The sequence below is a fragment of the Bombina bombina genome, chromosome 6, assembly GCF_027579735.1.
Source record: "Bombina bombina isolate aBomBom1 chromosome 6, aBomBom1.pri, whole genome shotgun sequence".
Lineage (NCBI taxonomy): Eukaryota > Metazoa > Chordata > Amphibia > Anura > Bombinatoridae > Bombina > Bombina bombina.
This window is the reverse complement of record NC_069504.1, coordinates 2381795-2393846: the sequence shown is the minus strand read 5'-3', so window position 1 is coordinate 2393846 and position 12052 is coordinate 2381795. Positions and strand designations below refer to the sequence as shown.

Sequence of the window (12052 nt, the reverse complement as noted above, 5' to 3'; positions counted from 1 at the left end):
AGATTGTCGCTTGCAACAGTTGGAGTTAAGATTCCTCATTTTAGGATCCGTTTGTTTGCTCAAGTTGAGGAGGATTTACGTGTTTGGAAGGCCTTTTTAAAGGATTTCAGTAGTAAGTGTTTGATTCAGTCTTCTGAAATTTTGAACAGTGAGCTGCATCTATTCACTGATGCTTCTGGGGCACATGGCTTTGGTGCTTTGTTTGGTCGTAAATGGTGTGCTGGTGTGTGGCCTGAGTCTTGGGCGGTCGCTGGTTTAACCAAAAACCTTGTTTTTCTGGAGTTATTCCCGTTAGTGGTGGCTTTAAAGATTTGGGGTTTTGAGTTTGAAAACAGAAAAGTGGTCTTTCATTCTGATAATATGGGGGTTGTCTTTGCTATCAACCGTTTATCATCCAGTTCTATGCCAGTAATTGGGTTGATCAGAATGTTTGTTTTCAAATGTCTGAAGCATAATGTGAATTTTAGAGCTGTTCATGTACCTGGAAAGGAGAATGTAGGGGCTGATGCTCTTTCTCGTTTTCAGTGGCAGAGGTTTCCGAGAGGCAGTTCCGGATGCAGAGATGATGGGTGCTACTTGCCCGGAGGAAATGTGGTATCTGAATTTCCTAGAGTGTTGAGGTTGGTGAGGGGAGCATTAGCTCCAAGTACGTGGAAAGCTTATTTGTCCGTATGGATTCAGTGGCTCAATAAGCTTGTGGTGAAGAAAAAGAATGTTGAGGATGTGAGTTTACTTTTGGATTGGGTTGAAGAATGGAAAGAGAAAAAGTTGTCTAAATCTTTGGTGAAACGTAATATGGCAGCATTATCTTTTTTGTTTAAAATTTTGGGTTGACTTGTCTAAGAATTTTTGTGTTCTTATGGCAGTGAGGAGTTTGTTAAGAGGAAGGGTTGTATTAGATAAGAGACGGCCTTTGGTTTTCTCTATTTTGGAGAAAATGGTTATAGTATTACCTATGGTTTGTTTTTCCAAATTTGAAGCGTTGTTATTTAGGGTAGCTTTTTTGTTAGCATTTTTTGGGGCTTTTAGAGTATCGGAATTGGTTTCTGAGAATCGTTGGAGTCAAGGTGGTTTAGATTTAAGGGATGTGGTTTTGAACTCACACGAGGTTATGTTATGGTTAAAAAAATCAAAAACAGATCAAGAAGGTAAAGGTTGTTGGATTAGTTTAAGAGAAGTTGGGGGGGTGTGCTTCCCGGTTACGGCAGTTAGGGAATTTTTACCTGTTAGGAGTTGTATTGTTGGTAGCACATTGTTGATTCATGAGGATGGGACTTCTTTATCTTGCTTTCAGTTTGAATATGTGATGAAGAAAGCTTTAGAGGCGATTGGTGTTGATGGTAGGGATTTTGGTTGCCATTCGTTCAGAATTGGGGCAGCAACGGAAGCAAGCATCTTGGGTTTGAATGACATTGTGGTGAAGAAGATTGGGAGGTGGAAATCTGGATGTTTCAAGTTATATGTTAGGCCATATTTAGTGTGATAGTTTTTTGTTTTAGCAGGTCCCCTGCACTGTTGGATCGTGGGCCACTCCTATATTTACTGGGCGAGAAAAGCGGCTTCATGTAAAGATGTAGGGTCTCAGCTTAGTTGTTCGTCCGAACAAGTGTTTATTAAATGGTTTGGTATTAGAGGTATGAAGTGGGATCAGTTAGTAAGGCAAGTTATTAGTTGGGCTAGGCTCTTTCATCCACCAGATATCTTAATTATTCATGCGGGGGGCAATGACCTTGGTTTTATGGCTCAGAAGTCGTTGATTGACATGATTAAGTGGGATATCATTAGATTGAGGGAGTTATTTCCTCGCATCACAATAGTATGGTCAAACATAGAATGCAGATTTTGCTGGAGATCAGCATGGGATAATAGAAGATTGAATTTTTCGAGAAAGAAGGTCAATAGGACTATATCTAGTTTTGTGTCCAGATTGGGTGGCTGTGCAATTCAACATGTGGAATTTGAAGGTGAAGCTGGCAGATGTTTCTTTTTAAAAGACAGTGTTCACCTTAACGAGATCGGGCTCCATCTCTTTCATTTTAATTTAAGTGAGGGGGTTGTGGCAAACCTCGCCACTTATGAACTATGCAGGAATTGTTATTTAGGCTAATGGTTAAAATGTATGTTACTGTTTAAACTCCCTGCTGTTTCAGTTGGGAAACCCCTTGTAGGGGAAACTGTTTTTAAAAAGTGTTTGCTTCTTTTTCAGTTGTAAAAAAAGTTGTTGTTGACTCCCAAGCTATGTGTCGTCTAGTTCTTGGTGGAAAGGGGTTATTATTACAATTACCAAGAGTAGTTACTTGCTTGTATCTGCTTACCCAAAATATATTACAGATCCTACTACCTCTCTGCTACAATTACCAAGAGCAGTTATTTGCTTGTCTCTGCTTACCAAAAAGATATTACAGATCCTACTGCCTCTCTGCTACAATTACCAAGAGCAGTTACTTGCTTGTCTCAGCCTACCCAAAATATATTACAGATCCTACTGCCTCTCTGCTACAATTGGTGGCAAGCGACGGGATTCAAACCGCACAGCAAGTCGAAGGCATGTGATGTATATGAACAGACGGTGAATGGGGACAGATTATACCAGACTAAAGAGAACTGCATTGAAGGAATTACTGGAGGCGAGAGAAATTATTGCCAGCAATAAAAACAAAGCAAGGCTGATTGCAGAGCTCATGGAGGGAGACCGGGTAGCAGGTACGGCCGTACCCATGGCGAACAACGAAACTGAATTCGAAAAAGAGATGCGGACCCGGTTGGCTTTTTTTCCGCTACCCCATTCGGAGGAGCTCCTGACACGGACATCAGCAGACGTACAGGAATACTTGATGGTGACCCGACAAACCACCCCGAGACCCGGAGAGGGGCTACCAGTACACTCCAGTGCTGGTACAGGGAAAGCTAAGATTCCCTACCACGCATTCAAGGATCATACCGACACGGAGGATATCGATGGGTACCTACAGGACTTTGAGCGATTATGCCAACTGCATAATATTAGTACCGCTGACCAAGTTCCCCTACTGGCTGGCAAGTTATCTGGGCGGGCCGCTGAAGCCTACCGCACCATACCAGATGAGGACAGCAGGGACTACCAGAAGGTAAAACAAGCCATCCTGACTAGGTATGCTATTACCCCAGAGGCATACCGACAGCTGTTTGTGACCTGAAGAAGCTGGAGAAAGATACCCACACTGAGTGGGCGCATCGGCTAACCAGGGCCGCTAAAGGCTGGTTGCAGGCAGCCCAAGTCACCCAGTTGGAAGACCTTTTACAACTCCTGTTGATGGAGCAATTCTTCCAAGGGGTGTCCACTGAATTGCAAAACTGGCTGAGGGATCGAAAACCGTGCACGGTACATACCGAAGCGACCTTGGCTGACGAATACCAAGACGCTCGGAGAGCTCAACGAACACAGCAACGCTCCAGTATTGGGGTCACCCCAACCCCCACTGCAGCTCCCACACCTCTGCTACCCCATCCTGGAGGGGGAATCTACCCACCCCCTCCCCGATACCAGACTCGATCAGCTATCCGTTGCCATCTTTGTAACCAAAAAGGGCACATTCAGAGAGACTGTCCCAGGAACAAGAACCGATCCACCTGGAACAACCAGAACAACTTGTCAAACAACCGGACAGCTGTACACTGCTACCAGAACGAGCCCAGACTACAGACCCAACCCGCAGTCTTCCACGAGGAACCCTTGGGCATCTTACACGAGGTAAACCCAGTACAGGCCACTTCGGACAACCTACAAAGCCACCGCCAGGTGGTCTATATAGAGGGTCGACGTGTCCAAGGGCTGCGTGAGTCTGGGGCCACCATAACCTTGCTCCGGCAACATTTAGTTTCCACCAATCAACTCACTGGAGACTGTGTAGCTGTCCGGGTGGCCAGGGGAGCCATTTACAAGATTCCCACGGCCAAAGTACACTTGGATTGAGGAGCAGGGTCGGGGAACGTAGAAGTGGGCCTTATGCAAAATTTGCCAGCAGAAGTTATTTTGGGCAACGACTTGGGGGAGCTGACTTCAGCATTTGCACCCCAAACCTCCCCACAGGCAGCACTGCCCGTGGTTACCCGACAACAGGCCCGCACCAACACACTGGCTGATCACTCTGAGGCTCAGGTAAGCAATCACCCCCCTAATGTCTCTTGGGCCCCTCCACTAGAGTTTGGTAGCGAAGTGGCCACTGACCCCTCGTTGCAAGTATATAGGGATAAGGTAGACCAGAATCAGGCGGGGTTGGAAGGGGAGAGGTACGGTTGGGACAAGGGGTTACTGTACAGGTATGCAGAGAAGATAGTGGCTGGATCTATTCCCCTGTCCGTTCAGCAGTTAATAGTACCTCAGAGGTATAGACGAGAACTGCTACGGGTTGCCCACGATATTCCGCTGTCAGGCCACCTAGGAGTTAGTCGGACGAAGCACCGCCTAACTCAGAATTTCTTTTGGCCAGGGATCACCAAATATATTAGGCAGTATTGCCAGACGTGTGACACCTGCTAACAAGTAGGGAAAAGAGGAGACCGATATAAGGCGAAGCTACACTCCCTCCCCATAATAGAGGAGCCTTTTAGTCGAGTGGCAGTGGACCTCATTGGCCCCCTAGCCAAGCCTAGCCCCTCGGGGAAGAGGTATATACTCACGGTCGTGGATTATGCCACCCGATATCCCGAGGCAGTGGCTCTGGCTAATATTCATGCCGAGACCGTGGCGGATGCCCTCATCAGAATCTTCTCCCGCATGGGATTTCCCCGGGAGATTATTTCGGACCGGGGCAACCAGTTTACGGCCGAGTTTACCCACCAGTTGTGGAGAGCATGTGGGGTGAAACCCATTGTAAATTCCGCTTATAACCCCCAGTCTAATGGGCTCTGTGAACGGTTTAATGGAACACTGAAACAGATGCTCCGCACGTTCATGGATACCCAGAAGAACTGGGAGCGGTTTCTACCCCATTTGCTTTTCGCCTACCGGGAGGTACCTCAGGAGTCCACGGGGTTCTCTCCCTTTGAATTATTATTCGGAAGGAGGGTACGGGGTCCCCTAGACTTAATCCGAGAGCATTGGGAGGGGGAAGTCACTAGTGACGGTACTCCTATCGTACCATATGTGCTGGAGTTTAGGGAGCGCCTGGAGGCCCTGACTCGGACCGTCCGCTTCAACCTTCAGGCGGCTCAAACCCGTCAGTGCCGTTGGTATGATAGGGGCGCCAGGGACTGGCAGAAGGTGCTAATCTTAAAACCGGTCAAAAATTATAAACTGCAGGCCTCCTGGTAGGGCCCATACAAGGTAGTGGAACAAATCTGTGACACCACCTATGTGATCGGCCCATGTACTGGAGCAGGCGGTAGACGCATGCTCCATGAAAATATGTTGAAGCCGTACCATGAACGCGCAGAGGAGGTGAATGCTATTTGCGCCCCTGCCACGGACGACGCAGACAGTTTACCTCTTCCCGACCTCCTAGGAATGAAGAACCAGAATGGTTAAGTCCTCGGGAAAGAGCTCAAATAGCAGAGCTACTGCAGGAAAAGAGAGACACGTTCTCCAACGTGCCTGGATATACCCGACTGGCCACCCATAGGGTAGAAACCCCAGGTCACCTCCCCATGCGTCAACCTCTTTACCGCATACCAGAATCAGTGAGAGAACATATGCGGAAGGAGATTGACGAGATGCTACAGTTAGGAGTGATTGAGCACTCGGATAGCCCCTGGGCCTCGCCGGTAGTCTCTGACGCTCGAGGCCACTACCTCACCACCATAGATCTGTGTAAGGGGTACTGGCAGATCCCACTAGCCGAGGATGCCATCCCCAAATCTGCGATCGTCACCCCGTTTGGCCTGTACCAATTCAAGGTCATGCCATTTGGGATGAAGAACGCTCCGGCTACTTTCCAGCGAATGGTAGATCGGCTACTGGATGGGTCCCAAGAGTACGCATGTGCCTATTTAGACGACATAGCTATATTTAGCAGCTCCTGGGACGAGCATTTGAACCATATAGGGGCAATCCTAGATCGCATTAGGGAGGCAGGATTAACCCTTAAGCCTAGCAAATGTCATATAGGGATGGCGGAGGTCCAGTACCTAGGGCACCGAGTAGGTAGCGGGCAGCAGAAGCCCGAACCGGCCAAGGTAGAGGCCGTAGCAAAGTGGCCCACTCCCCGTACCAAGGCCCAAGTGCTAGCCTTTCTAGGTACCGCAGGCTATTACATGAAGTTTGTACCTAATTATAGTACCCTAGCAAACCCCTCACCGACCTCACCCGTAAAAACCTTCCTAAGATTGTTACCTGGAGCCTAGAGTGTGAACAAGCATTCCAAGAACTGAAAAACGCTCTCGTAAATGCCCCTATCCTTGCTGCCCCGGATCCAACTAAACGCTTTCTCGTCCATACAGACGCTTCTATGTTTGGATTGGGAGCCGTGCTGAGCCAAGTCGGGGCTGATGGCAGCGAGCATCCTGTGGCTTACCTAAGCAGGAAACTGTTACCCCGAGAAGTTAGCTACGCCGCCATCGAAAAGGAATGCAAGGCCATATCTATATGGACAACAATTTTCCCTGCTCACAGATCACAACCCGTTGGTGTGGCTGAACAGGGCATCCGGAGACAATGCCCGGCTGTTGCGCTGGAGTTTGACGCTGCAGCCGTTTGACTTAACAATCCATTACCGACCTGGGAAGCAAAACGGCAACGCCGACGGGTTGTCCAGACAAACTGAACTTGAACCTTGATCTGTGAACACTCCTCCGGACCTCCCCAAGCCAATCCGTTGGGATCAGACTGGGTATGCCGGCTTGGTTCTGGGGGAGCATTGTGGCAAACCTCGCCACTTATGAACTATGCAGGAATTGTTATTTAGGATAATGGTTAAAATGTATGTTAAACTTTATGTTACTGTTTAAACTCCCTGCTGTTTCAGTTGGGAAACCCCTTGTAGGGGAGACTGTTTTTAAAAAGTGTTTGTTTCTTTTTCAGTTGTAAAAAAAGTTGTTGTTGACTCCCAAGCTATGTGTCGTCTAGTTCTTGGTGGAAAGGGGTTATTATTACAATTACCGAGAGTAGTTACTTGCTTGTCTCTGCTTACCAAAAAGATATTACAGATCCTACTGCCTCTCTGCTACAATTACCAAGAGTAGTTACTTGCTTGTCTCTGCCTACCCAAAAGATATTACAGATCCTACTGCCTCTCTGCTACAATTACCAAGAGTAGTTACTTGCTTGTCTCTGCCTACCCAAAATATATTACAGATCCTACTGCCTCTCTGCTACAGATACCAAGAGTAGTTACTTGCTTGTCTCTGCCTACCCAAAAGATATTACAGATCCTACTGCCTCTCTGCTACAATTACCAAGAGTAGTTACTTGTTTGTCTCTGCCTACCCAAAAGATATTACAGATCCTACTGCCTCTCTGCTACAATTACCAAGAGTAGTTACTTGCTTGTCTCTGCCTACCCAAAAGATATTACAGATCCTACTGCCTCTCTGCTACAATTACCAAGAGTAGTTATTTGCTTGTCTCTGCCTACCCAAAAGATATTACAGATCCTACTGCCTCTCTGCTACAATTACCAAGAGTAGTTACTTGCTTGTCTCTGCCTACCCAAAAGATATTATAGATCCTACTGCCTCTCTGCTACAATTACCAAGAGTAGTTACTTGCTTGTCTCTGCCTACCCAAAAGATATTACAGATCCTACTGCCTCTCCGCTACAATTACCAAGAGTAGTTACTTGCTTGTCTCTGCCTACCCAAAAGATATTACAGATCCTACTGCCTCTCTGCTACAATTACCAAGAGTAAAGATATTACAGATCCTACTGTGTTTCTGCTACAATTACCAAGAGTAGTTACTTGCTTGTCTCTGCTTACCCAAAAGATATTACAGATCCTCAGTGGCGTCACTAGGGTTGGTGTCACCCGGTGCGGTAAGTTATGGTGTCACCCCCCCCCCCCGGAAAGCAGACACACACAAAAACACAGGCACACACACATACAAACACTCAGACACACTTAAAAACATACTCAGATGCACACACAAACACTCGGAAACACACTCAGACACACACACAAAAACTCAGACACACACTTACAAAATATGTAAACTGCACTGCATTAATTATGAAGCTCATGCCTAGAGCTGCTCCCTGGCTCAGCAGAACATCAAATGAAAAATAAACAGAGCACTCTAAAAATAAATCACTAAGGAAAAGGTTTAGGCGCAAACTATGAAAATTCTGCTCTCTGACTCTGTTCCAAGTCTGTCAGTGCACAGCCCCGGGCTGCGTGCCTACCGCTTCTTATGGCCAATCACCTCTGCACTCTGCCCACCCCCAGACCCCCACCCGCCCTCCTACCTGTTCAGTGTGCACTTAGTGTACCGTAACCGTAATGGTCTGGTGGGCATCATACGTGGCTCCTTCACTTTAAAGACAGTGTCAAACAGTCATGCGGTCAGGTGCCAGGCATCCCCTCATGATTTGCCAGTTTCCGTTTAGAGAGACAGCACAGCAGTGAGTGACTCCACTGCTCCACATGTCACTGAGCAGTGAGCACAGATAGGCAGGCAGGTTTAGGCTAGCAGCGCAGCTTTGCAAGCCCCACGGCATGCCCACAACATTCATAGCGAAATTGGGCAGGGGAGAAGCAAAGTACAAACAAGCAAAAGCAGCCGGGAAAACTATTTGTTGAAATTGCAGCACTGGCTCAAGGGGCAAACAATTGTGTGTCTACAACTTCCCCAGTCCCACCAATGCTCCCAAATGCCAGCCCCTCTAATAAAAAAAAATCTATGCATCTCAACATTGTATTTCTTTGAATTTCAATAAAATTTAAAAAAAAAAAAAAAAAAAAAAATTTTTTTTTTTTTTTGGTGTCACCCCCTGGAGGGTGTCACCCGGGTGCGGCCCGCCCCCCCCGCCCCCCCCCTAGTGACGCCACTGCAGATCCTACTGCCTCTCTGCTACAATTACCAAGAGTAGTTACTTGCTTGTCTCTGCTTACCCAAAAGATATTACAGATCCTACTGCCTCTCCGCTACAATTACCAAGAGTAGTTATTTGCTTGTCTCTGCCTACCCAAAAGATATTACAGATCCTACTGCCTCTCTGCTACAATTACCAAGAGTAGTTACTTGATTGTCTCTGCCTACCCAAAAGATATTACAGATCCTACTGCCTCTCCGCTACAATTACCAAGAGTAGTTACTTGCTTGTCTCTGCCTACTCAAAATATATTACAGATCCTACTGCCTCTCTGCTACAATTACCAAGAGTAGTTATTTACTTGTCTCTGCCTACTCAAAAGATATTACAGATCCTACTGCCTCTCCGCTACAGGGGTAAAAAAAGCCTTAGCCCTGTGGGTTGGTGCACGATTGTAATTCGTGCAGTGGCGGGGTGCTAGCCTAAATAATTATTATGGGTACCTCCTCAGATATGGGTAGAGTTTATGGCTGGGGGCGTGCCTGGCAGAGGAAGGAAGGCACGTTATGTGTTTTAGGGCAAGCACCTTTAAATGAAGTTTGTGTATTTTAATAAAGTTTGATCTTCATTTAAATTAAATAATAAATGCGGGCTGGGGCCTTTTTTTACCCATTTCTTCTGTGTCTTATTTCTTATGTAATGATTATATATTACAATGCCTAGATGTGTAGTCAATAGCCGAAGTCATGCCTTGTGGTTCTGTGAAAGTCTTACCCGATAATGTGCAAGCTGTAGTGCTATCTGGAAGAATGCATCAGGGCTGCTCCTGCATTTTTTTATTAGACCTTTTCCAAAATCTGTGAAACGGATGCACTGGAAATCAACATCATCCGCTAAAATCTTTGCAGTGGTGAAGGAACGCTCAATAACTTCCCGGCACTGTGAGTAGAAACATTCCAACTGTGTCAGATCTGACAAAATATACAATATAACACACACAGGGCACTGCTTGGTACTACATGACTCTGGGAGAGACACACATGACACTGCTTGGTACTACATGACTCAGGGAGAAACACACAGGGCACTGCTTGGTACTACATGACTCAGGGAGAGACACACATGACACTACTTGGTACTACATGACTCAGGGAGGCACACACAGGGCACTGCTTGGTACTACATGACTCAGGGAGGAACACAGGGCACTGCTTGGTACTACATGACTCAGGGAGAAACACACAGGGCACTGCTTGGTACTACATGACTCAGGGAGAAACACACAGGGCACTGCTTGGTACTACATGACTCGGGGAGAAACACACAGGGCACTGCTTGGTACTACATGACTCTGGGAGAGACACACATGACACTGCTTGGTACTACATGACTCAGGGAGAGACACACATGACACTGCTTGGTACTACATGACTCAGGGAGAGACACACAGGGCACTGCTTGGTACTACATGACTCTGGGAGAGACACACATGACACTGCTTGGTACTACATGACTCAGGGAGAAACACACAGGGCACTGCTTGGTACTACATGACTCAGGGAGAGACACACAGGGCACTGCTTGGTACTACATGACTCAGGGAGAGACACACAGGGCACTGCTTGGTACTACATGACTCAGGGAGGCACACACATGACACTGCTTGGTACTACATGACACAGGGAGGCACACACAGGGCACTGCTTGGTACTACATGACTCAGGGAGAGACACACACAGGGCACTGCTTGGTACTACATGACTCAGGGAGACACACAGGGCACTGCTTGGTACTACATGACTCAGGGAGGCACACAGGGCACTGCTTGGTACTACATGACTCAGGGAGAAACACACAGGGCACTGCTTGGTACTACATGACTCAGGGAGGCACACACAGGGCACTGCTTGGTACTACATGACTCAGGGAGGCACACACAGGGCACTGCTTGGTACTACATGACTCAGGGAGGCACACACAGGGCACTGCTTGGTACTACATGACTCAGGGAGAGACACACAGGGCACTGCTTGGTACTACATGACTCAGGGAGAGACACACAGGGCACTGCTTGGTACTACATGACTCAGGGAGGCACACACAGGGCACTGCTTGGTACTACATGACTCAGGGAGAGACACACAGGGCACTGCTTGGTACTACATGACTCAGGGAGAGACACACAGGGCACTGCTTGGTACTACATGACTCAGGGAGAGACACACAGGGCACTGCTTGGTACTACATGACTCAGGGAGAGACACAGGGCACTGCTTGGTACTACATGACTCAGGGAGAGACACACAGGGCACTGCTTGGTACTACATGACTCAGGGAGAGACACACAGGGCACTGCTTGGTACTACATGACTCAGGGAGAGACACACACAGGGCACTGCTTGGTACTACATGACTCAGGGAGGCACACACAGGACACTGCTTGGTACTACATGACTCAGGGAGGCACACACAGGACACTGCTTGGTACTACATGACTCAGGGAGGCACACACAGGGCACTGCTTGGTACTACATGACTCAGGGAGGCACACACAGGGCACTGCTTGGTACTACATGACTCAGGGAGGCACACACAGGACACTGCTTGGTACTACATGACTCTGGGAGAGACACACAGGGCACTGCTTGGTACTACATGACTCAGGGAGGCACACAGGGCACTGCTTGGTACTACATGACTCAGGGAGGCACACACAGGGCACTACTTGGTACTACATGACTCAGGGAGGCACACACAGGGCACTGCTTGGTACTACATGACTCAGGGAGGCACACACAGGGCACCTGCCTTGGTACTTACATGACTCATGGGAGAGGACACACAGGCACTGCTTGGTACTACATGACTCAGGGAGAGACACACAGGGCACTGCTTTGGTACTACATGACTCAGGGAGGCACACACAGGGCACTGCTTGGTACTACATGACTCAGGGAGAAAACACACAGGGCACTGCTTTGGTACTACATGACTCAGGGAGAAACACACAGGGCCACTGCTTGGTACTACATGACTCAGGGAGAGACACACAGGGGCAGCTCGCTTGGTACTACATGACTCAGGGAGGCACACACAGGGACACTGCT

At 47.8% G+C, this 12052-nt stretch overlaps 1 protein-coding gene across 1 annotated transcript in view; it reads right to left on the bottom strand.

Moving 5' to 3' along the window:
• The window catches only part of CPT1B (carnitine palmitoyltransferase 1B), a gene marked incomplete at its 3' end in the record, with an annotated part of 634626 nt that overhangs the window by 438947 nt on the left and 183627 nt on the right, over positions 1–12052 (bottom strand). The window contains 1 exon segment of the mRNA XM_053716281.1: positions 9720–9884. Within this exon segment, the coding sequence (XP_053572256.1) occupies positions 9720–9884 (165 nt within the window).